Source organism: Herpailurus yagouaroundi, unplaced genomic scaffold (assembly GCF_014898765.1).
Source record: "Herpailurus yagouaroundi ecotype Mexico unplaced genomic scaffold, PumYag 67428, whole genome shotgun sequence".
NCBI lineage: Eukaryota > Metazoa > Chordata > Mammalia > Carnivora > Felidae > Herpailurus > Herpailurus yagouaroundi.
Genome location: NW_024420241.1, coordinates 366,253 through 389,698, shown reverse-complemented (window position 1 = coordinate 389,698; position 23,446 = coordinate 366,253). Strand labels below are relative to the sequence as shown.

The following is a 23,446-nucleotide window of genomic DNA, read 5'->3' as shown; positions in this document are numbered from 1 at the left end:
GAGGAGGGTGGGTGATGGGTATTGAGGAGGGCACCTTTTGGGATGAGCACTGGGTGTTGCATGGAAACCAACTTGACAATAAATTTCATATTAAATAAAAACACTCTAGCTCAGCCATCTCCTTGCAAATGGCAGGATTTTATTTTTTCTTATAAAGAATAATATTTCATTTTTTAAATATATTACCTTTACTTTATTAATTCATTTATTGGTAGACCCTTGGGCTGCTTACATAATTTGACTATTATAAATAATGTTACAATTAACATCGAGGTGCATGTATCCCTTTGAACTAGTGTTTTGTTTTGTTTTGTTTTTTTATTTGGATAAATACCCAGCAGTGTGATTACCACGTTGTAGGGTAGTTCTTTTTTAAACTTTTTGGGGAAACTCCATAGTGTTTAAGAGTGTATACTTGTGTGCATTCACATCAACAGTGCAAGAGAGTTATTTCTTTCCACATCCTTGCCAACAATTGGTGTTCATGTTTTTAATTTTAGCCATTCTGAGGGATGAGAGGTGATCTGTCACTGTAGTTATGATTTGCATTTCCCTGATAATGAGTGATGTTGATTGTCTTTTCATATGTGTGTTGGTCATTTGTATGCCTTCTATGGAGAAATGTGTGCTCAATTCTTCTGCCAATTTTTAATTGGATTGTTCATTTTTTGAAGGGTGTTGTGTTTTATAAATTCTTTCTATATTTTTAATATTAACCTTTTATTGGATCTATTGCATTTCAATACATTAAAATGAAGCAGGAGAAAGAGGAATTAAGGGAAAAAATCCCATTTACAATTACACCAGAATTATAAGATACCTAGGAATAAACTTAACAAAAAAGGTGAAAGGCCTTTACTATGAAAAAAAGTAAAACATTCTTGAAAGAAATTGAAAATGACAAAAAGAAATGGAAAACCATTCCATGACCATGGATTATAGAAAAAATATTGATATATGATATATAGAAATATGATATATAGGAAAAATACTAACCAAAGCATTCTACACATTTAGTACAATCTGTATCAAAATAAAGACAGCGTTTTTCCAAGAGGGAAAACAAGCAATCCTAAAATTTGTATGGAACCACAAAAGACACCGAATAGCCAAAACAACCTTGAAAAAGGAAAGCAAAGCTGGAAGAATCACAATTCCAGACATTAAGTTTTATTGCAAAACTAGTGATCAAGACAGGGTGGTACTGGCACAAAAATAGACACATATATCAAAGGAACAGAACAGAAAATCCAGAAATAATCCCACAATTATATGGTAAATTAATCTTTGACAAAGGAGTAAACAATATACAATAGGAAAAAGATAGTTTCTTCAACAAATGATGTTCAGAAAACTGGTCAGCTACATGCAAAAGAATGAAACTGGACCATTTTATTACACCATACACAAAAATAAATTCAAAATATATTAAAGATCTAAATGTAAGACCTGAATCCATAAAAATCATACAAAAGAGCATAGGCAGTAAAGTCTCTGACATCGACTGTTACATTTTTCTGGCTATGTCTCCTGAGGCAAGGGAAATAAAAGCAAAATAAAAGGGCACCTGGGTGGCTCACTCAGTTGGGCGTTCAACTTAGGCACAGGTCATGATCTCACAGTTCAAGGGTTTGAACCCCGCATCAGGTTTTGTACTGACAGCTTAGAGCCTGGAGCCTGCTTTAGATTCTGTGTGTGTCTCTCTCTGTTCCTTCCCTGCTCATTGTTGTCTCTGCCTCCCTCGAAATAAACAAACAAACAAACAAACAAACAAACATTTTTTAAAGCAAAATTAAATATCAGGACTACATCAAAATAAAAAGCTTCTGCATTAATCCAGTTTTAATTTATTCTGGCTCAAGGTGTAACAAAGTCATCCAGTTTTATTATTTTGCATGTAGCTATTCAGTTTTCCCAGAATCATGTATTGAAGCAACTGTCTTCTGCATTGTATATTTATGCCTCCTTTGTCATAGATTAATTGAGCATATACAGTGGGTTTATTTCTATTGTTTTTTTTGTTTGTTTGTTTAGTTTCAGGTGTAGGATTCAGCGTTTCATAACTTATATACAACACCCAGTGCTCATCACAAGTGCCCTCCTTCATACCCATCACCTGTTTAACCCATTCCACCATCCACCTCCCCTTCAGTAACCCTCAATTTGTTCTCTATAGTTAATAGTCTATGTCCTGGTTTGAATCTTTTTTCCCTATGTTCATTTGTTTCATCTCAAAAATTCCACTTGTAAGTGATATCATATGGTATTTGTCTTTCTCTGACTGACTTATTTCATTAGCATAATACTCTCTAGTTCCATCCACGTCTTTGCAAATGGCAAGATTTCATTCTTTCTTATGGCTCAGTAATATTCCATTGTATATTGTATTTTTGTATCTGCTGGGTAAATACCTACTAGTGCATGTGCTGTGTCATAGGGTTGTTCTGCTTTTAGCTTTTGGAGAAACCTCCATACTGTTGTCCATAGTGTCTGCATCAGTTTGCATTAACACCAACAGTGTAAAAGAGTTCCCCTTTCTTTGCATCTTCGCCAACACCAGTTTTCTTCTGTGGTATTAATTTTAACCATTCTTACAGGTGTGGGGGGGTGATATCTCATTGTAGTCTTGATTTGTATTTCCCTGCTGATGAGTGATGTTGAGCATTTTTTCATGTGTCTGTTAGCCATCTGTATATCTTCTTTGGAAAAATGTCTATCATGAATCATGTCTATTCATGCCCATTTTTAAACTGGATTATTTGTTTTTATGGTGTTGAGTTTGATAAGTTCTTTGTATATTTTGGATACTCTTTTCCAGATATGTCATTTTCAAATATCTTTTCTGATTCCAAAGGCTGTCTCTTAGTTTTGTTGATTGTTTCCTTCGCTGTGCAGAAGCTTTTTATCTTGATGAGGTCCTAATAGCTTATTTTCACTTTTGTTTCCCTTGCCTCCAGAGACATCTATTAAGAAGTTACCACAATCAATGTCAATGTGATTACTGCCTGTGTACACCTCTAGGATTGTGATGGTTTATTTTTTCACATTTAGGTCTTTCATCCATTTTGAAGTTGTTTTTGTGTATGGTTTCATTTGTTTTTCATGCTTCCATCCAGTTTCCCCAGCACCATTTGTTGAGGAGAGTTTTTTTTTTCCCATTGGATATTCTTTCTTGCTTTGCTGAAGATGAGTTGACCATAGAGTTGTAGGTACATTTCTGGGTTTTCTATTCTTTTGTATTCATCTATGCGTCCGTTTTTGTGCCAGTGCCATACTGTCTTGATCATATTGTAATGTAACTTGAAGTCAGGAATTGTGGTGTGCCCAGCTTTTATTTTCTTTTTCAAGATTGCTTTGGCTCTTCAGGGTCTTTTGTGGTTCCATACAAATTTAAGGATTGTTTCTTCTAGCTCTGTGAAAAATTCTGGTGGTATTCTGATAGGGATTTCACTAGATTTGTAGATTACTTTGGGTATTATAGATATTTTAACAATACTTTATCTTCCAATCCATGAGAATGGAATGGTTTTCCATTTCTTTGTGTCATCTTCACATTTTTCATCAGTGTTTTATTGTTTTTAGACTGAAGGTCTTTTACCTGTTTGGTTAGGTTTATTCCTAGGTACCTTATGGGTTTTGGTGCAGTTGCAAATGGGATTGATTCCTTGATTTCTTTTTCTGCTGCTTAAGTATTGGTTTATAGACATGCAACAGATATCTGTACATTGATTTTGTATCCCGCAACTTTACTGAATTCATGTATCAATTATAGCAATTTTTGTGGAGTCTTTCGGGTTTTCTTTATAGTGTCATATCATCTGCAAATAGTAAGAAAGCTTGACTTCTTCCTTACCAATTTGGATGCTATTTATTTATTTATTTATTTATTTGTCTGATGGATGAAGCTAAGACTTCCAGTACTATGTTAAATAGTAATGGGTAGAGTGGACATCCTTGTCTTCTTCCTGACTGTAGAGGAAAGCTCTCACTTTTTTCCCCATTGAGGATGATATTAGCTGTGGTCCTTTCACATATGGCCTTATGATGTTGTGGTATACTCCCTCTATCCCTACTTTGTTGAGGGTTTTTTTTTTATCATACATGGATGTTGTACATTGTCAAATGCTTTTCCTGCATCTATTGAGAGGATCACACATTTCTTATATTTTCTTTTATTAATGTGGTATGTTAGGTTGACTGATTTTTGAATATTGAACCACCATTGCAGTCTAAGAATAAATCCCGCTTTATCATGGTGGATGACTAATTTAAAGTACCATTGGATTAAATTTTCTAGTATTTTGTTGAGAATTTTTGCATCCATGTTCATCAGGGATATTGGCCTATAGTTCCCTTTTTTAGTGGAGTTTTTGGAATCAGAGTGATACCTCATAGAATGAATTTGTAAGTTTTCTATTCCTTTTTTGAATAGTTTCAGAAGAATAGGTATTATCTTTTCTTTAGATGTTTGGTAGACTTTCTCTAGGAAGCCATCTGGCCTTGCACATTGGGTTTTGAGGGATATTTAAAAATGTTTATTAATTTTAAGAGTGAGGGAGCATGAGTGCAGGAGGGGCAGAGAGAGAGGGGGACAGAGGATCCAAAGTGGGCACTGCCCTAACAGGAGAGAGACCAATTCGGGGCTCAAACTCACAAACCATGAGATCATGACCTAAGCTGAAGTTGGATGCTCAAATGACTGAGACACCCAGGCGCCCCTGTTTGTAGGGAGATTTTTGATTTCTGATTCAATTTCTTTGCTTGTTATCAGTTTGTTCTAGTTTTCTATATCTTACTGTTTCTATATCTTACTGTTTTGGTAATTTGTATGTTTGCAGGAATTTATCCATTTCTTCCAGATTGCCCAATTTGTTGGCATACAGTTTTTCTTTTCCTTTAAAAATGTATTTATTTTTGAGAGAGAGAGAGAGAGCAGGGGAGGGTCAGAGAGAGGGAGACAGAGGATCGAAGTGGATTCTGTGAAGACAGCAGACAGCCTGATGAGGGGCCTGAATTCACAAACCATGAGATCATGACCTGAGCTGAAGTCAAATGCTTAACTGACTGAGCCACCCAGGCGGCCTATGTTGGCATATAGTTTTTCATAATATGTTTTTAATGTTTTATTGAATGTGGTTTGCTAATATTTTGGGGAGGTATATAGTCCTCCTATTATGCTGTCATCTCAGCTCTCCTCCTATGTGGGTTTATTTCTGGGCTTTCTATTCCATTCTATGTGTCTAGTTTTGTGCCAATACCATATGATTTGATTGCTGTTATTTGAAGTAGAGTTTGAAATCTGGGATTGTTATACCTCCAGTCCTGTTCTTTTTCAAGATTGCCTTGCCTATTCAGGGTCTTTTGTGTTTCATACAAATTTGATAACTTGTTCTAGTTCTGTGAAAAATGTTGTTGGTATTGCATTGCATTTGTAGATTGTTTGGGGCAGTATGGGTATTTTAACAATATTAATTTTTCCAATCCATAAGAACAGTAATCTTTCCATTAATTTGTGTCACCTTTAATTTCTTTCACCAGTGTTTGAAAGTTTCCAAAGTGCAGGTCTTTCATTTGGTTAGGTTTATTCTTACGTATTTTATTCTTTTTTGATAAAATTGTAAATGAGGTTGTTTCATACTTCCCGTAGTTTGTTATTGGTGTATAGACATACAAAAGATTTTTGTGTATTGATTTTGTATCCTGCAGGTTTCTGCATTCATTTTATCAATTCTAATTGTTTTTGGTGGAATCTTTAGAGCTTTCTAAGTACAGTATCGTGTCATCTGCAAATAGTGACACTGTTACTTCTTCCTTACCAATCGAATGACTCTTATTTCTTTTTCTTGCTTAATTTCTCCCTATAGGACACCCAAACTATGTTGAATAAAAGTGGTGAGAGAGGACATCCTTGTTTTCATTCTGACCTTAGAGGAAAACTTCTGTTTTTTAATATTGAGCATGATGTTAGCTGTGGACTTTTCATATATGGTCTTTATTATGTTGAGGTACCTTCCCTCTATATCCACTTTTTAAAGTTTTTTTTAAATCATAAATAGATGATAAATTTAATCAAATGCTTTTTTGCATCTATTGAGATGATAATATAATTTTTATCCCTTATTAATATGGTGTGTCAGTTGATCAATTTGTGGTATTGAATCATCGTTGAATCCCTGGAATAAATCCCACAACACTATGATGTATTATCCTTTTAATGTTTTGTCAAATTGGTTTCCTAATATTTTGTTGAATATTTTTGCATCTACTCTCATCAAGGATATTTATTTCTAATTATTTTGAAGTATATGCTGTTGAATTCGATTTGCTAGTATCTTATGGAGAATTTTTGCATCCATATTCATCAGGGATATTGGCCTGTAGTTCTCTCTCTTTTTTTTTTTTTAACTGGGTCTCTGTCTGGTTTAGGAATCAAAGTATATTTGCCTGTTGTTCATACAATGGTAGGCTATCCTCATAGAATGAGTTTGAAACCATCTCCTCCTCTTCAATTTTTTTGGACTAGCTTGAGAAAAATGCATATTGACTTTTTAAATGTTTGATACAATTCACCTATGAATCCATCTTGTCCTAGACTTTGCTTGTTGGGTGTCTTTTGATTATTGACTGAGTTTCATTACTAGTAATTGGTCTCCTCAGACTTTGTATTTCTTCCTCTTTCAGTACTGGAAGATTTAATGTTTTTAGGAATGTTTTTCATTATGGTTTACACACAATATTAAATTAGTTTTAGATGCACAACATAGTGATATGACAATTTTATGCATTATGCTATACTCACCATTCCTGTAGCTACTATCTGATACCATACAAAGCTATTACAATATCATTGACTATATTTCTTTTAAGTTTTTGTTTAAATTCCAGTTAGTTCACATACAAGGTAATATTAGTTTCAGGTGTACAGTATAGTGATTCAACACTTCCATACAACACCCAGTGCTCATCACAACAAGTGCACTCCTTAATCGCCATCTCCTATTTAACCCATCCTCCAACCCACCTCCCTTCAAGTAACCATCACTTTGTTCTCTATAATTAATAGTATTTTTGTCAATTTGCATCTTTCACTTTTTTCCTACACTCATTTGCTTTGTTTCATAAATTACACATATAATGAAATCATAGGTATTTGCCTTTCTCTGACTTATTTCACTTAGCATAACACTCTCTAGCTCCATCCACATCATTGCAAATGCCAACATTTCATTCTTTTTTATGGTTGAGTAATATTCCATCGCGTGTCTGTGTGTATCACATCTTTTTTTTCTTTTTTTCTTAAATATAATTTATTGTCAGATTGGTTTCCATACAACAGCCAGTGCTCATCCCAACAGGTGCCCTCCTCAATGCCCATCACCCACTTTCCCCTCTCCCCCACCCCATTCAACCCTCAGTTTGTCCTCAGTATTTAAGAGTTTCTTATGGTTTGCCTCCCTCCCTCTCTGTAACTTTTTTTTTATCCATTTATTAGTCAATGGACACTCAAATGTTTCCATAATTTGGCTATTACAGAAAATGCTACTATAAACATACGGATGCATACATCCCTTTGAATGACTATTTTTGTATCCTTTCAATAAATATCTTGTAGTGCAATTACTGGATTGTAGGGTAGTTCAATTTTTAACTTTTTGAGGACTCTCCATACTGTGTTCCAGAGTAACTGATAATCCTCAATGGGGGAAAACTGATAGCTTTTCTTCTATGATCAGGAACAAGACAGGGATGTCCACTGTTACTAATACCACTGGAAGACCTAGCCATAGCAATCAGACAACAAAAGGAAATAGAAGGCATCCAAATTGACAAGGAAGAAGTAAAGCTTTCACTACTTGCACTATATAGAAAATCCAAAAGATCCCACCAAAAAAAAAAAAAACTGCTAGAAGTGATAAACAAATTCAGTAAATTCGCAGGATACAAAATTGATGTACAGAAATCTGTTGCATTTCTGTATACCAATAATTAAGAAGCATAAAGAGAAACCAAGGAGTCAATCCAATTTACAATTCTACTCCAAACCATAAGATACCTAGGAGTAAACCTAACCAAAGAGGTGAAAGACCTATATTCTGAAAGTTATTCTGAAGACGGTCTATGCTCATGTATTGCAATAATAAATATTGTGAAAATTGTCTGTACTAGACAAAGCAATCTACACATTTAATGCAATCCTGGTCAACATACCAATGGCACAGAACTAGAACAAAGTATCCTAAAATTTCTTTGAACCACAAAAGACTCCAAATAACCAAAGCAAACTTGAAAAAGAAAAGCAAGCTGAAGGAATCACAATTTCAGACTTCAAGTTATATGCAATGCTGCAGTGATCAAAACAGTAGGGTTCTGGTACAAAAACAGACATATTAATCAATAGAACAGATCAGAAAACCCTAAAAGGAATCCACAACTATATGATCAGTTAATTTTGAGAAAGCAAGAAGGAATATCCAGTGGGGGGCGGGGAACACTCTTTTCAACAAACAGTGTTTGGAAAACTGGATGACAACATGCAAAAGAATGAAACTACACTTTCTTACACCAAACACAAAAATAAATTCAAACTGGATGAAAGATCTAAATGTGAGACTTGAAACCATTAAAATCCTAGAGAAGACAGGATTTTTTTTACATTTATTTATTTATTTTTTTAAATTTTTTTTCAAAGTTTATTTATTTTTGGGACAGAGAGAGACAGAGCATGAACGGGGGAGGGGCAGAGAAAAAGGGAGACACAGAATCGGAAACAGGCTCCAGGCTCTGAGCCATCAGCCCAGAGCCCAACGCGGGGCTCGAACTCACAGACCGCGAGATCATGACCTGGTTGAAGTCGGACGCTTAACCGACTGCGCCACCCAGGCGCCCCTACATTTATTTATTTTGAGAGACAGCACACATAAGTGAGGGAGGGAGGGGTGAGAGAGAGGGAGAGAGAGAATCCCTTGCAGGTTCCATGCTGTCAGCACAAAGCCTGATGAAGGGCTAAATCCCATGAATCGTGAGATCCTGAACTGCACAAAAATCAACAGTCAGACACTTAACCCACTGGGCCACCCAAGTGCCCCAACAGTAAACTCTTTGACATAAGCTGTGGCAACTTCTTTATAGATGTCTTCTGAAGCAAGGGAAACAAAAGCAAAAATAAACTATTGGGACTTTATGAAAATAAAAGTTTCTGCATATCAAAGGAACAGCCAACAAAATTAAAAGGCAACCTAAGGAATGGGAGAAGATATTTGAAAATGACATATCTGATAAAGTGTTAGTATCCAAAATACATAAGAATTTATAAAACTCAACACCAAAAAAATGAATAATCTAATTTAAAAATTAGCAGAAGAAATGAATAGACATTTTTCTAAGGCAGATATACAGGTGGCCACCAGACATATGAAAAGATGCTGAACATCACTCATCATCAGAGAAATACAAATGAAAACTACAATAAGATATCACTTCACACCTGTCAGAATGGCTAAATTTAAGAACACAACAAACAAATGTTGTCAAGATGTGGAGAAAGACATCTTGTGGATGCACCAGTTTGCATTCCCACCAGCAGTTCAAGATGTTTCCCCTTTCCTCACATCATTTCCAATACCTGTTATTTCTTGTATGGTTGATTTTAGCCATTCTGACAGGTATGAGGTGATACCTCATTGTAGTTTTGATTTGTATTGCCCTGATTATGTGTGATGTTGAACATGTTTTCAAGTGTCTGGTGGCAATATGTAGGTCTTCTTTGGAAAAATGTCTACTCATGTCTTCTGTGCATTTGTTAATTGGATTACTCATTTTTGGGGGCATTGAGTTTTATAATTTATTTATAGATTTGGGACCCTAACCCTTTATCATATATGTCATTTTAAAATATCTTCTCCCATTCCATAGGTTGTCTTTTAATTTTGTTGATTGTTCCCTTCACTGTGCAGATTTTTATTTTAATGAAATCCCAATAGTTTATTTTTGCTTTTGTTTCTGTTGCTTCAAGAGACGTAGCTAGTAAGAAGTTTTTAGAGACTATGTCAAAGAGGTTACTGTCTGTGTTTTCCTCTAGGATTTTAATGGTTTTGTCTCTCACGTTTAGGTTTTTCATTCATTTTGAATTAATTTTGTGTAATGTGTAAGAAAGTGATCTAGTTTACAATTTTTTTTTTTGCATTTTGCTGTCCAGTTTTCCCAACACCATTTGTTGAAAAGAAACGTTTTCCCATTGCATATTCTTTCCTGATTTGTCCAAGATTACTTGACCATATAGTTGTGGGTTCATTTCTGAGATTTGTATTCTGTTCTATTGAACTATGTGTCTATTTTTGTGCTGGTACCATACTGTTTCGATGACCAAAGCTTTGTAATATAACTTGACGTCTGGAATTGTGATATCTCCAGCTTCGCTTTTCTTCTTCAAAGTTGTTTTGACTATTCGTGGTCTTTTGTGGTTACATACAAATTTTACAATTGTTTGTTCTATCTCCGTGAAAAATATTGTTGGTATTTTGATAGGGATTGTGTTAAATGTGTAGATTGCTTTGGGTAGTATAGATATTTTAACAATATTTGTTCTTTTGGTCAATGAGCATGAAATGTTTTTACATTTCATCGTGCTGTCTTCAATTTCTTTCTTCAGTGTTTTATAGCTTTCAGACGTCAGGTCTTTCACCTCTTTGGTTATGTTTATTCCTAGTTATCTTCTTGTTTTTGTTGTAATTGTAAATGGGATTGATTCTTTGATTTATTTCTGCTGCTTCATTATTGGTGTATAGAAATGCAAGATATTTAAAATAAAAAGAAATGCAACAGATTTATGTACATTGTGTATCCTGCAATTTTCCTGAATTTTTGTATCAGTTCTAGAAAGTTTTTAGTGGGTTCTTTTGGGTCTTCCATGTAGAGTATTATATCATTTACAAATGGTGAAAGTTTTACTTCTTCCTTGCCAATTTAATTTTTTAATGTTTATTTATTTTTGAGAAAGAGAGAGTGAGAGACAAAGAGTGCCAGTGGGAATGGGGGGACAGGGGCAGAGAGAGAGAGAGAGAGGGAGACACAGAATCCAAAGCAGGCTCCAAGCTCTGAGCTGTAAGCACACAGCCCAGCGCGGGGCTCAAACTCATGAACTGTGAGATCATGACCTGAGCCAAAGTTGGATGCTTAACTGACTGAACCACTCAGGTGCCCCATCTTCCTTGCTGATTTAGATGCCTATTTCTTTTCATCATTTGATTGCTGTGGCTAGGACTTCCAGTATGATGTTAAGTAACAATGGTGAGAGTAGACATCCCTGTCTTATTCCTTACCATAGAGGAAAATCTCTCTCTTTTCCCATTGAGGATGATAGTAGCTGTGCTTTTTGGTTTTTTTTCATAGATGGGCTTTAAGTTGAGGTATGTTCCCTCTAAATGTACTTTGTTGAAGGTTTTGTTTTTATCACATATGAATGTTGTGTTTTGTGAAATACTTTTACTGCATCTATTGAAATGATGTTTCCTTTCTTTTATTAATGTGGTATCTGGCATCAGGCATCTTCGTTATATTTGTTTCACTTAGATCTCTGGCTGTGGTCTTATCTTGTTCCTTCTTTTGGGATGAATTCCTATGCTTCACATTTTGTCGAAGTCTGCCTTCTGTGTGGTAGAAAAGCCAGTTATTCTTCCTGCTCTTGAGAGTAATTTCTTTATGAAAAAGAGGTCATGTAGTGCCCAGGGTCTGACATTTCAGGGAGTGTCTCTGGGGTGTGCTGTATGCACTCTGCAGTTGATTTTTGGTTGCACTATTCCTTCAGGCCAGTTGTCTGCAGAGGTTCTCCTTGCCTGCAGTGGACAGTATTTGGTCCTTGAGCAGAATATAGTGAGCTTTTACTAGGTGTGCTCTGGTCTGCTTCTTAAATGAGACCTAATATTACTTCCACCAGAATTGAAGCCCTACAGACTCTGTGGGGCAGGGGTTTCTGATGGTCTTCTGGTGAAAGAACCTTCTGTGCTGGGAATAAGGCAAGCTTGACTGAGAAGAGTAGTCCCCTCAGAATGCAGAGGTGTGGAACTTGGGGTAAACAAGTTAGGAAGCTTATGTTGGCTCTTCACTGCTTCCCAAAGATGGCTCTGTGTTAAGCTGAGGGTTTGAGGGTGAGAAATGGCACCGGCCAGTTCTTTTGTCCCTGGAGAGGTGTCTCTGTGAATGCTGCTTCACATGGAAGCACTTTGAGAAGAGCGAATAATGTCCCTGCTGTGCGCCCCAGTTTTTTTCAGATCACTTTTTCCATGTTGTCTGCCTTTTCAATAGGAGCAGCACAGTGCCTTCTAGGCTCTCTCTCAGCCAAGACTGATGACCTTTAAAACTCCAGGCTTTAGAGATGTGTCCTGGGCAGTGGTTTGTGCTAGTGTTATGTGGAGGAGCCTGCCAAGCTGGGAATGAGGGAAGCTTGACTGAGAAGGGCAGTCCCTCCAGAGCACAGGGGGTGAGGCTAGGTCTGAGCAAGTTAGGCAACCAGTGTTGGCACTGTGCTCTTTCCTCTACATGGCTGTGTTTATGCTGAGGGGTGGGGGAGGGAAATGGTGCTGGCTAGCTCCTTTGTTCCCAGAGAGGCCTCTCCTTGAATGCTGCCTCTAAAGGATGTGCTCCAAGATGATCCACAAATGTCCCTGCTGTGTGCCCCATTCTTCAGATTGCTGTTTCCATGCTGCCTACCCCTGGTTGTTTTCCTTGCCTTCTTTCAAGGAGCAGCATGGTGTCCTCAGGGTTCTATCCCAGCCAAGCCCACCTTTAAAACTCCAGGCTTTAAGCACCACTGGTTGCAAAAACTCACAAAAATCAGTCCCTCTTATTTTCCCAGTCAACGTCTTTGGGGAAATGTTCTCCTTGTGCATTTCCTTGTGTGCTCCACTCTCTCTCACCTTTCTCTGCAACTACTGCTCTCTCCCATCTGCAGCACCTGTGATACCTTTCTCCCCTAAACCCATCTGCACTTCTTATCTTCTTTGATGTGGCCTTTTCTCTCCCTTTAGTTGTGGAGTTTGTTCTGTCAGTCTTCAGATTGATTACTGGGGTATTTATAAAGGATGAGGCTCTTCCTTGGGTGGAAATTTTAGTATTATCATAAGGTGAAGGAAATTTTAGGTCATTCCAGAGGTCACTCCATTGTCCATCTGCACAGGCATGAGTCTGGTTTAGTTCAAATAGCCTGAGTGGTCTGGGCCCATGGAAGGTCTTGTCAGGTCAGTGGACAGCATCTCGAGGTGGTTTGGGGATTAATTTGCCTGAGTCAGGAGAAAAGCCAGAAAGAAGAGCTTAGGGTAAACCATAAAACAAAGGTTAGTGAGTACAAGTAGTTGGGCAGTAAGGACCAGATCTTGGGGTCTAGCTGGTGATACCTCTTGCCTCACTATGTCTTTTGATTGGAGTATTTAAACCATTTACATCTAACATAATTATTGATAAGTATATACTTATTGCAATTTTATTTGTTTTCTGGCTGTTTTTGTAGTTCTTTGCTGTTCATTTCTTCTGCTCTCTTTCTGTGTGGTAACTTTCTATAGTGTTATGTTTGGCTTCCTTTCTCTTTATTTTTGTGTATCTATTATAGGTTTTGGATTTGTGCTTACCATGAAGTTCATATATAACATCTTAAGTATATAGTAGACTATATTAAGTTGATGGTCATTTCAGTTCAAACACATTCTAAAAAAAAAACCACTTTCTTTCTTATCTTTTACTCCCTCCTCCATGTTGTATGTATATGCTTTTTAATGTATATACTTTATGTATATACATCTTTTTATTCATAATTTTCTTGTGTCTGATTATGGCCAATTATTCTCCATTTAAAGAAGTTCCTTTAATATTTCTTGTGAGGATTGGTTTAGTGATAATAAACTTCTTTATCTTATGTTTGTCTGGGAACTCGTTATCTCTCCTTGAAATCTGAATGATAAGCCTGCTGGGTACAATATTCTTGGTGTTAAGTTTTTGTTTTTTTTTTTTTTTCTTTTCAGCACTGTTTCCATTTCCCTCTTTCATGTCACTGATCCGTTCTTCTGCACCCACTAATTGGGTGCTTTCCATTTCCCTATCTTTCATGTCACTATTCAGTTCTTCTGCACCCACTAATATACTGTTGATTTTATCTGTGTAGTTTTTTTTTATTTCAGTCTTTGTATTCTTCAACTCTGGTTCCTTTTAATATTTTTATGTCTTTTTTGAATGTCTCACTGATTCTTCCACTCTTCTCTCCAGCCTCAGTAAGCGTCTTTACAATCATTACTTTAAATTATTCATCAGGTATATTGTTTACCTCCATTTCTTTTAGTTCTATTTTTTCTGAGGTTTTGTCTTATTCTCTCTTTTGAAGCATCGTATTCTGTCTTCCCATTTTGCTCGACTTTCTTTGTTTATTTTTATGGATTAAGCAGAACAGCCACTTCTTTAGGAGAAGGAATCTTCTTGTGTATGGTTGTCCCCTATGTAGTATATGTGTGCTTAGGGAATTTTGCTGACTGGCTGAAGCCGTGGTTGGCATGGGTTGGAGGTCCTGGGGTCCTCCACATTATGGGCACCTTGGAAGGACAGCTAAAGATGAAGCAAGTGTAGATCAGTGCAGTTCCCGGCCTTTGTAAGAACTAGGTGTCCTGCCAGTAGAGCTAAGGCTAAAGTGGGTGTAAACTGGAGTGTCCCAGAAATCTCCTCATAGAGGGTGTCTTGGAAAGATCCTGGTGCTAAGATTAGGTGCAGACTGGGAAGTCCCATGGCTCGCCATTCAGCAAGTGTCCTGGCAGTACAGCTAAAGCTGAAATGGGTGCAGGTTAGGAGATCACAGGGCTTTCTGTGAAGGTCTCCTGGAAGGACAGGTCAAGCTTAAATAAGTGCAAGCTGGGGTGTCCTGGAATGGTCTGTGCAGAAGACGTATTGGTAGGGTGGCTGGTGCAGAGGTGGTGTGAAGGCCAGGGGGTTCCTGGGCTCTATGCACAGGGGATGCTCTGACAGGATAGCTGAAGCTAAAATGGGTGCAAGCTGAGAGGACCTGGAGCTCTTTGCCCAGAAGCCATATTGGCAGAACAACTGAAGCTGAAGTGGATATAACCTGGGGTGTTCCAGGACCCTCTGCATAGAGGGTGCCCTGAAAGGGTGGCTGGCTGGAGCCAAAGCCGGGTACAGGCTAAGACGTCCTAGGGCACTCCACACAAAGGTAACCCTGGCAGGGCAGCTAAAGCTAAAGTGGATGCAAGCCAGTGTGGTCCCTGGACTCTTCTACACATGTGCCCTGACAGGAGAGTTGAAGCTGAACTGATTTCAAGCCGAATTATTCTAGAACTTTCCACACTGAGAAGAACCTGGTAGGACATCTAAAGCTGAATTTGGTGTAAACTGGGGTGTGTCAAGGTGTTCAGTGCAGTGGGCACCCTACCCAGGCAACTGGAGCAAAGACCAGTGTGGGCATGAGTACTTCAAGGTGTTCTGAGCAGCAGATATCCTAGTGGGGTAGGTAAAACTGATGCAAACATGGGTGTTCTGGGTTTTTTTTCACTCAGAAGGCACCCTGGCAGGGGAGCAGACATCACTCAGGAGGTTCCATAGCACTTTGTATCAAGCATGCCCTAGAAACCTATCTGAAGCCAAAGTGATGTGTGTCTGGAGTGTTCTGGGAGTGCTTTGCACCTGTGGCCACCTTGGTGGGATGGTTAAGGCTGGTGTGGGGGCTCCTAGCTATGGTTTAGTGAGGCAGCAAGCCAGCTGTGGAGACCAGACCTTGCTTTTATCTGTTGTTTTAAGGTGGAGGGGGAGTATAAATCCTGTCATTCTCCCATTCTTCTGATTCAGAGAGCATACCCTCAGCTCCTTTGGCCTTTTAAATACACTTTTTTTTCTGTACCCCAGAGCTACCAGTACTGATATAGGCTTGAAGATCTGGGGGCCACTGAGGCATCAAACTGGCTGTGCACGTGGATTATGCTCCAGTTTGCGTTTTCAAGGTGGAGAGGGAACTAAACTATGTTGTTCTCCAGTTCTTTATACCTAGAGCCCACAGCTCTTCTGCCATCTGGCAGAGTTCTGGTGCTATCTCTTATATGATAGTTGCTTTTTTAAATCACAGCTTTTATTCTGTATCCAAGGACAGTGGAACCTTTCTCTGGTCCCTTAGTACTATCCCTTCTCTCTGCTGTTTGCATTGTCGGGGGTGGGAGTTCTTTTTGTTACCATGTCTTCATCACCCTTTCTCTTCTCTTTTGACATTCTATCTTTGGTTGCACAGAGGCTGTTCAGGAATTGTTCTATAAATAGGTGTACTTTGGTATGTTCTATGGAGGGGATAAATTCAGAGTCTTCGTGTATTGGACCAAAATCCTATTTCTAGGAATTTACCCATTTCTTCTAAGTTGTTTTATATGTTGGTATACAATTTTTTCATAGTGAAAAATATTTTATTTATTTTTATTATTGTTGATATGCAATATTACATTGGTTTCAGGTGTACATCATAGTGACTGGACAATTCTATGCTCACCACAAGTATAGTTACCATCTGTCTCCATACAGTTCTATAACAATACCATTCACTGTATTCCCTATACTATACCTTTCATCCCCATGACTTATTTATTCTATAACTGGAAGCTTGTACATTCCATTCCCTTCACCCATTTTGCCCACTCCCCCTCTGGCAGCCACCAGTTTGTTCTCTGTATTTATGGGTCTATTTCTGCTTTCTGTATTTATTTGTTTTGCTTTTTAGATTCCACATGTAAGTAAAATCATATAACATTTGTCTTTCTCTGTCTGATTTATTTAGTGGAAATATTTTTACACAAAGAAATTGGCATTAGAAAACATAAAATTGTCATATTCAACAGCAAATATTACTCTTGTATTTATTTCTGGTTTTAGACTGTGTTTGGAAAGACACACTTTATAGCACTGCCAACCTAGGTGCAATGAAATTTATACCCTTCCTCCAAATTCCCCCTCTAATGGCAATTCTGATGATTTTCCTGAGTTCATGTTATTCTTATATTTACCAGCACTATAACAGTGGGAAAAATAATATCTGGACATCTTCCCTATCTGCCTGTTTCATGCTGGATCCATCCAATATTAACCCTTTAAGATCCATAGGCTTGCCCAATTTATCCATTGTTCAACTTTTTAGAAGCAGTGTGGTAGCTATTTCTAAGGCTACCTTGGAGTGTATTGGCATTTAAATATATTTTCCTTTCCTTTTTTTTTTCTTAAGTGTTTTGACTTTTAGTAGTGTTTGCTTTATGGTACATACTAAAGAATAAAACATGATTAAAATGTGTTTGGAAATATTAATGAAAAAATTTAATATTTTTTATCATGTGCCTTAAGTGATTAAGACAGTGGGAAGTCCAGCCATGTATGTATTAATGGGCCTCTGAGATTATGTATGAATTTACCCAAAGGGAATAATATAATTGGAGCTAATTTCTCTTGTAGTTCAGTGATCACCAGTGAGCAAGTAAGAAATCTAAAGAGAGAAACCCCATTATATTGTCTTAATTAGCCTTTTAGAAAAATGATTATTCTTTGCTGATGAGTCTTAACAGGCAATATCCACTTTATTGCACTAGAATTGGTACATGTAATGTAATGTATGCCAATTGGTTTTGCCATCCAAGTTGTTTAATAATTATAATTTAGTGTGGTTTATATATATGTCAGAACATCAGACTCCATGCTAAGAAATTAGAATTTTCCACAGGCAAACAAGGCATAAATCTAGTACACTATGAATTTTTAATATAATGACAATAAATATATCTTTTCCTAATTTATCTGTTAATTTTCCTTCTTCAAATTACAAATCAAATAAATTTATGTTTGAGTTTTTAAGTTTTTACAATGTTTACACCTACAAATAATTATAATAAAATATCTTCTGTTTTTAAATCATATTCTATTATAAAAGCAATACTTAATTTTTTTGAAAAAATTTTGGATTAAGAAATAAAGTACTTATAATCCTCTCACACAGAATGACTCTTTTTATTAATAGTTTGATGTGTCTACTTCCTAGCATTTTTTCTAAACTTATATATAGACTTTCTTCTACAAAATTGGGATTACATTATATATACTCTGTATCTTTTTTCTTCCCTGTAGTATTATATTGTGAGAATTTCTCAAATCTTAACATTTTCAAGAATGTGGGTTTTATTAACATATTATATTTAACTAAATGTACAACTATTTTTAGTCAGCATTTATGTGTGTATCATTTTTGCTGTCAATGTTATTTTTAAGGTAATATATGTGCCTAAAACTCATCTCCAACTAATCTTACATATAACCTTTATCTAAACCTCTGGTTACACCTCTTCTTTCCTATTCTGTTGTGAATATCTTAATCTTCTAAAATAAAGTGGTAGTAGAAACAGAAAGAAGAGAGAGAAAATTGAAATAGTGGTAGAAAGTAGCCACAAATGTTGCTATAAATTGAGAGTAGTTATTAAACATTTGGGGCCTTGAAGAAAGGTGTAATAATAATGGAAATATTTTTAATAATTGAATAAAAAAGAACTTGATTTGGTGTTTTTAAAAATACATCTTTAGCACCAGCAAGAAATAAAATTTCTGTTGTTAATGTCTTGTTACTAAGAATAAGCCTGTTTGGAGTATTTCCTTGCTACCTATTGTCGATCCTTTATCTTTTCATTATCTTCCTAAAGCCATGGGAATAAAGAAGAATTCTCCTGCAGAGGAATACAACTTGCTGTGGACTGGTTTCTAGACAAAGGCCATAAAGATATTACTGTATTTGTGCCTGCATGGAGAAAGGAGCAATCCCGTCCTGATGCACCAATTACAGGTACTATTTCAAATAAGACATTTCTGCCCATCCAGAGGCAAAGATAGCGAGATATTTGGGGAAAAGATGATCCCAACTTAGATAATTATTTTATAAGTTTATTAAGTATATTTAAAATATCTTATATTAAGTGTATTTTTATTTGAAATGTATATTTATTTTAATTTATATATTTAACTTCAAGTTAGTTAACAGAGTGTGGTAATGGTTTCAGGAGTAGAACCCAGTGATTAATGACTTATAAATAACACCCAGTGCTCTTGTCAAAAAGTGCTCTCCTAAATGCTCATCACCCATTTAGCCAATCCTCCCAACCTCCACCCCTCCAGGAATCCTCAGTTTGTTCTCTGTATTTAAGAGTGATATCTTTTATTGTTTGCCTCCCTGTTTTTACCTCATTTTTCCTTCCTTCCCCTATGTTCATTTGTTTTGTTTCTTAAAATCCACATAATGGTGAAATCATATATTTATCTTTCTCTTACTGACTTATATTTGGCTTAGCATAATAAACTCTAGTTCCATCCATGTTGTTGCAAATGGCAGGATTTCATTATTTTTAGTCACCAAATAATAAGCCTTTGTATAATATATATACCACACTCTCTTTATCCATTCATCAGTCGATGGACATTTGAGCTCTTTCCATAATTTGGCTATTGGTGATAGTGCTGCCATAAACATTGGGGTGCATGTGCCACTTCGAATCAGGAGTTTTGATCATTTGGATGAATACTTACTATTGCAATTGATGGGTCGTAGGAGAGTTTTATTTTTATTTTTTTGAGCTACCTCCGTATTATTTTCCAGAGTGACTGCACACGTTTGCATCCCCACCAACAGTGTAAAAGGGTTCCCTTTTCTCTGCATCCTCACCAACATCTATTGTTTCCTATGTTGTTAATTTTAACCATTCTGACAGGTGTGAGGTGGTATCCCATTGTGGTTTTGATTTATATTTCCATTATGGTGAGTGATATGGAGCATCTTTTTATGTGTCTGGTAGCCATCTGGATGTCTTCTTTGGAAATGTGTCTGTTCATTTCTTCTGCTCACTTTGTCACTGGATTATTTGTTTTTTGGGTGTTGAGTTTGATAAGTTCTTTATAGACTTTGGATACTAGTCCTTTATCAGAAAGGTCATTTGCAATTATCTTCTCCCATTCCAACAGTTGTCTTTAAGTTTTGTTGATTGTTTCCTTCACTGTGCAGATTTTTATCTTGATGAGGTCCCACTTGTTCATTTTTGCTTTTGTTTCCCTTGCCTTTGGTACATGTCTAGTAAGAAGTTGCTGTGGCTGAGGTCAAAGAGGTTGCTGGTTGTTTTCTTCTTTAGGATTTTGATGGTTTCCTGTCTCACATTTAGGTCTTTTATCTATTTTGAGTTTCTTTCTGTGCATGGTGTATGAAAGTGGTCCAGGTTCATTCTTATGCATGTTGCTGTCCAGTATTTCCAACACCATTTGCTGAAGAGACTGTCTTTTTATCCATTGGACATTCTTTCCTGCTTTGTCAAAGATTAGTTGGCCATACATTAATGGGTTCATTTCTGGGTTCTCTACTCTGTTCCATTGATCTGTCTCGTTTTGTGTCAGTACCGTACTGTCCTGATGATTACAGCCTTATGATACAGCTTGAAGACTGGAATTGTGATACCTCTAGCTTTGGTTTTCTTTTTCAAAATTACTTTGGCTATTTGGGGTATTTTCTGGTTCCATATAAATTTTAGAATTACTTGTTCTAGCTCTGTGAAGAATGCTCGTTTTATTTTGATAGTGATTGCATTGGATGTGTGGATTAGTTTGGGTAGTTTAAACATTTTAACAATATCTTTTCTTCCAATTCATGAGTATACAATGCTTTTTTATTTATTTGTGTCCCTAATTTCTTTTATAAGATTTCTATAGTTTTCAGTGTACAGATATTTTACCTCTTTGGTTAAGTTTATTCCTAGGTATCTTATGGTTTTTGGTGCAGTTATAAATGAGATCACTGAAGAGTGAAATTTTGACTTCTTCCTTGCTGATTTGTAAGTGTTTATTTCTTTTTGTAGTTTGATGGCTAAGGCTAAGACTGCCAGTACTATGTTGAACAGCGCTGAGAGTGGACATCTCTGTTGTGTTCCTGCTGAGAGAACACAACATTTCATTTCATTTGGTAGCTTTTGGAAAAGCTGAGAGCTTTTCCCCATTGAGGATGGTATTAGCTGCGGGTCTTTTGTATATGGCCTTTATGATGTTGAGGTATGTTCCTTCTCTACCGACTTTCTTGAGGGCTTTTTATCAGGAAAGGATACCGCATTTTGTCAAATGCTTTTTCTGCATCTGTTGAAGGATTATATGGTTCTTATCCTTTATTTTACTAATGTGGTGTATCATATTGATTGATTTGTGAATATTGAACCAATCCTGCAGCCCAGGAATAAACCCCATTTGAACATGGTAAATATTTTTTTAATGTACTGTTGAATTCAATTTGCAGGTATCTTGTTAAGATATTTGCATCCAGTTTTATTGGGGATATTGGCCTGTAATTCTCCTTATTAGTGCAGTTTTTGTCTAGTTTTGGAATCAACATAATGCTGACTTCATAGAACGAATTTGGAAGATTTATTTCCACTTTTTTTTTTTTGGAATTGTTTGAGAATAATAAGTATTAACTCTGCTTTAAATGTCTGGTAGAATTCCCCTGGGAAGCCATCTGGCCCAGGACTCTAGTTTGATGGGAGATTTTGATAACTAATTCAATTTCTTGGTGGTTATTGGCTTGTTCAAATTTTCTATTTATTTCTCTTTCATTTTTGGTAGTGTGTGTGTTTCTAGGAATTGTCCATTTCTTCCAGATTGCCCAATATGTTGTCATATAATTTTTCATAGTATTTGCTTATAATTGTTTGCATTTCTGCAGTGTTGGTGGTGATGTATCTTCTTCATTCATAATTTTATCTATTTTGGTCCTTTCTCTTTTCTTTTTGGAATTATGGCTAGTGATTTATCAATCTTGCTTATTCTTTCAAAGAAACAGCCTTAATTTTCGTTTGTATATTCTGTTTGTTGTTGTTTGTTGTTGATGCGTTGTTTCAATATCATTGATTTCTGCCCTAATCTTTATTATTTCCCTCCTTCTGCCTGTTTTAGGCTTTATTTGCTGCTCCTTTCAAGCTCCTTTAGGTGTAAGGTTAGATTTTTTTTTTGAGAAAGGTTACCTTTCTTGCTTCTCAAGAGAGTCCTGAATTTCTATATACTTTTCTCTTCAGCCTGGTTATGCTACATCCCAAAGGTTTTGGATTGTCATGTTTTCATTTTCATTTGCTTACATATATTTTTAAATTTCTTATTTAATTTCCTGGTTAATCCATTCATTCTTTAGTACAATGTCCTTTGACCTCCATGTATTCAAGGGCTTTCCAAATATTTGTGTGTGTGTGTGTGTGTGTGTGGTTGATTTCAAGTTTCAAAGCATTGTGATTAGAAATTATGCATGTTTAGGGGTGCCTGGGTGGCTCAGTCAGTTAAGTGTCCAACTTTGGCTCCAGTCATAACCTCACAGTTTGTGAGTTCAAGCCCCGTGTCAGGCTCTGTGCTGTCAGCTCAGAGCCTGGAGCCTGCTTCAGATTCTGTGTCTCCTTCTCTCTCTGTCCCTCCCCCACTTGTGCTCTGTGTCTCTCAAAAATACATAAATGTAAACAGTTATTTTAAAAAAAATATGCATGTTTAGGACAGCAACATTCAGAAGAATGAAACTAGACCACTTTCTTACACCATACACAAAAATAAACTCAAAATGGATGAAGGACCTGAATGTGAGACAGGAAACCATCAAAACCCTAGAAGAGAAAGCAGAAAAAAACCTCTCTGACCTCAGCCGCAGCAATTTCTTACTCGACATATCCCCAAAGGCAAGGGAATTAAAAGCAAAAATGAACTATTGGGACACCATCAAGATAAAAAGCTTCTGCACCGCAAAGGAAACAACAAAACTAAAAGGCAACCGACGGAATGGGAAAAGATATTTGCAAATGACATGTCGGATAAAGGGCTAGTATCCAAAACCTATAAAGAACTCACCAAACTCCACACCTGAAAAACAAACAATCCAGTGAAGAAATAGGCAGAAGACATGAATAGACACTTTTCCAAAGAAGCTATCCAGGTGGCCAACAGACACACGAAAAGATGCTCAACGTCACTCCTCATCAAGGAAATACAAATCAAAACTACAATGAGATATCACCTCACTCCTGTCAGAGTAGCTAAAATGAACAAATCAGCAGACTACAGATGCTGGCAAGGATATGGAGAAATGGGAACCTGTTGCACTGCTGGTGGGAATGCAAACTGGTGCAGCTGCTCTGGAAAACAGTGTGGAGGTTCCTCAAAAAAATTAAAAATAGAACTACCCTATGACCCAGCAATAGCACCGCTAGGAATCTACCCATCAGGAGTGCTGATGCATAGGGGCACATGTACCCCAATGTTTATAGCAGCACTTTGAACAATAGCCAGTTTATGGAAAGAGCCTAAATGTCCAACAATTGACGAATGAAAAAGGAAGATGTGGTTTATATATATACAATGGAATACTACTTGGCAATGAGAAAGGATGAAATCA

At 36.7% G+C, this 23,446-nt stretch overlaps 1 protein-coding gene across 3 annotated transcripts in view; it reads left to right on the top strand.

Annotated features, from left to right (window-relative positions):
• The window catches only part of ZC3H12B (zinc finger CCCH-type containing 12B), a 341,768-nt gene that overhangs the window by 297,658 nt on the left and 20,664 nt on the right, over positions 1-23,446 (top strand). For all 3 annotated transcript variants that reach the window (XM_040467321.1, XM_040467323.1, XM_040467322.1), the window contains exon 3: positions 18,699-18,838. In XM_040467321.1, the coding sequence (XP_040323255.1) occupies positions 18,699-18,838 (140 nt within the window). The remainder of the gene's footprint in view (positions 1-18,698; positions 18,839-23,446) is intronic.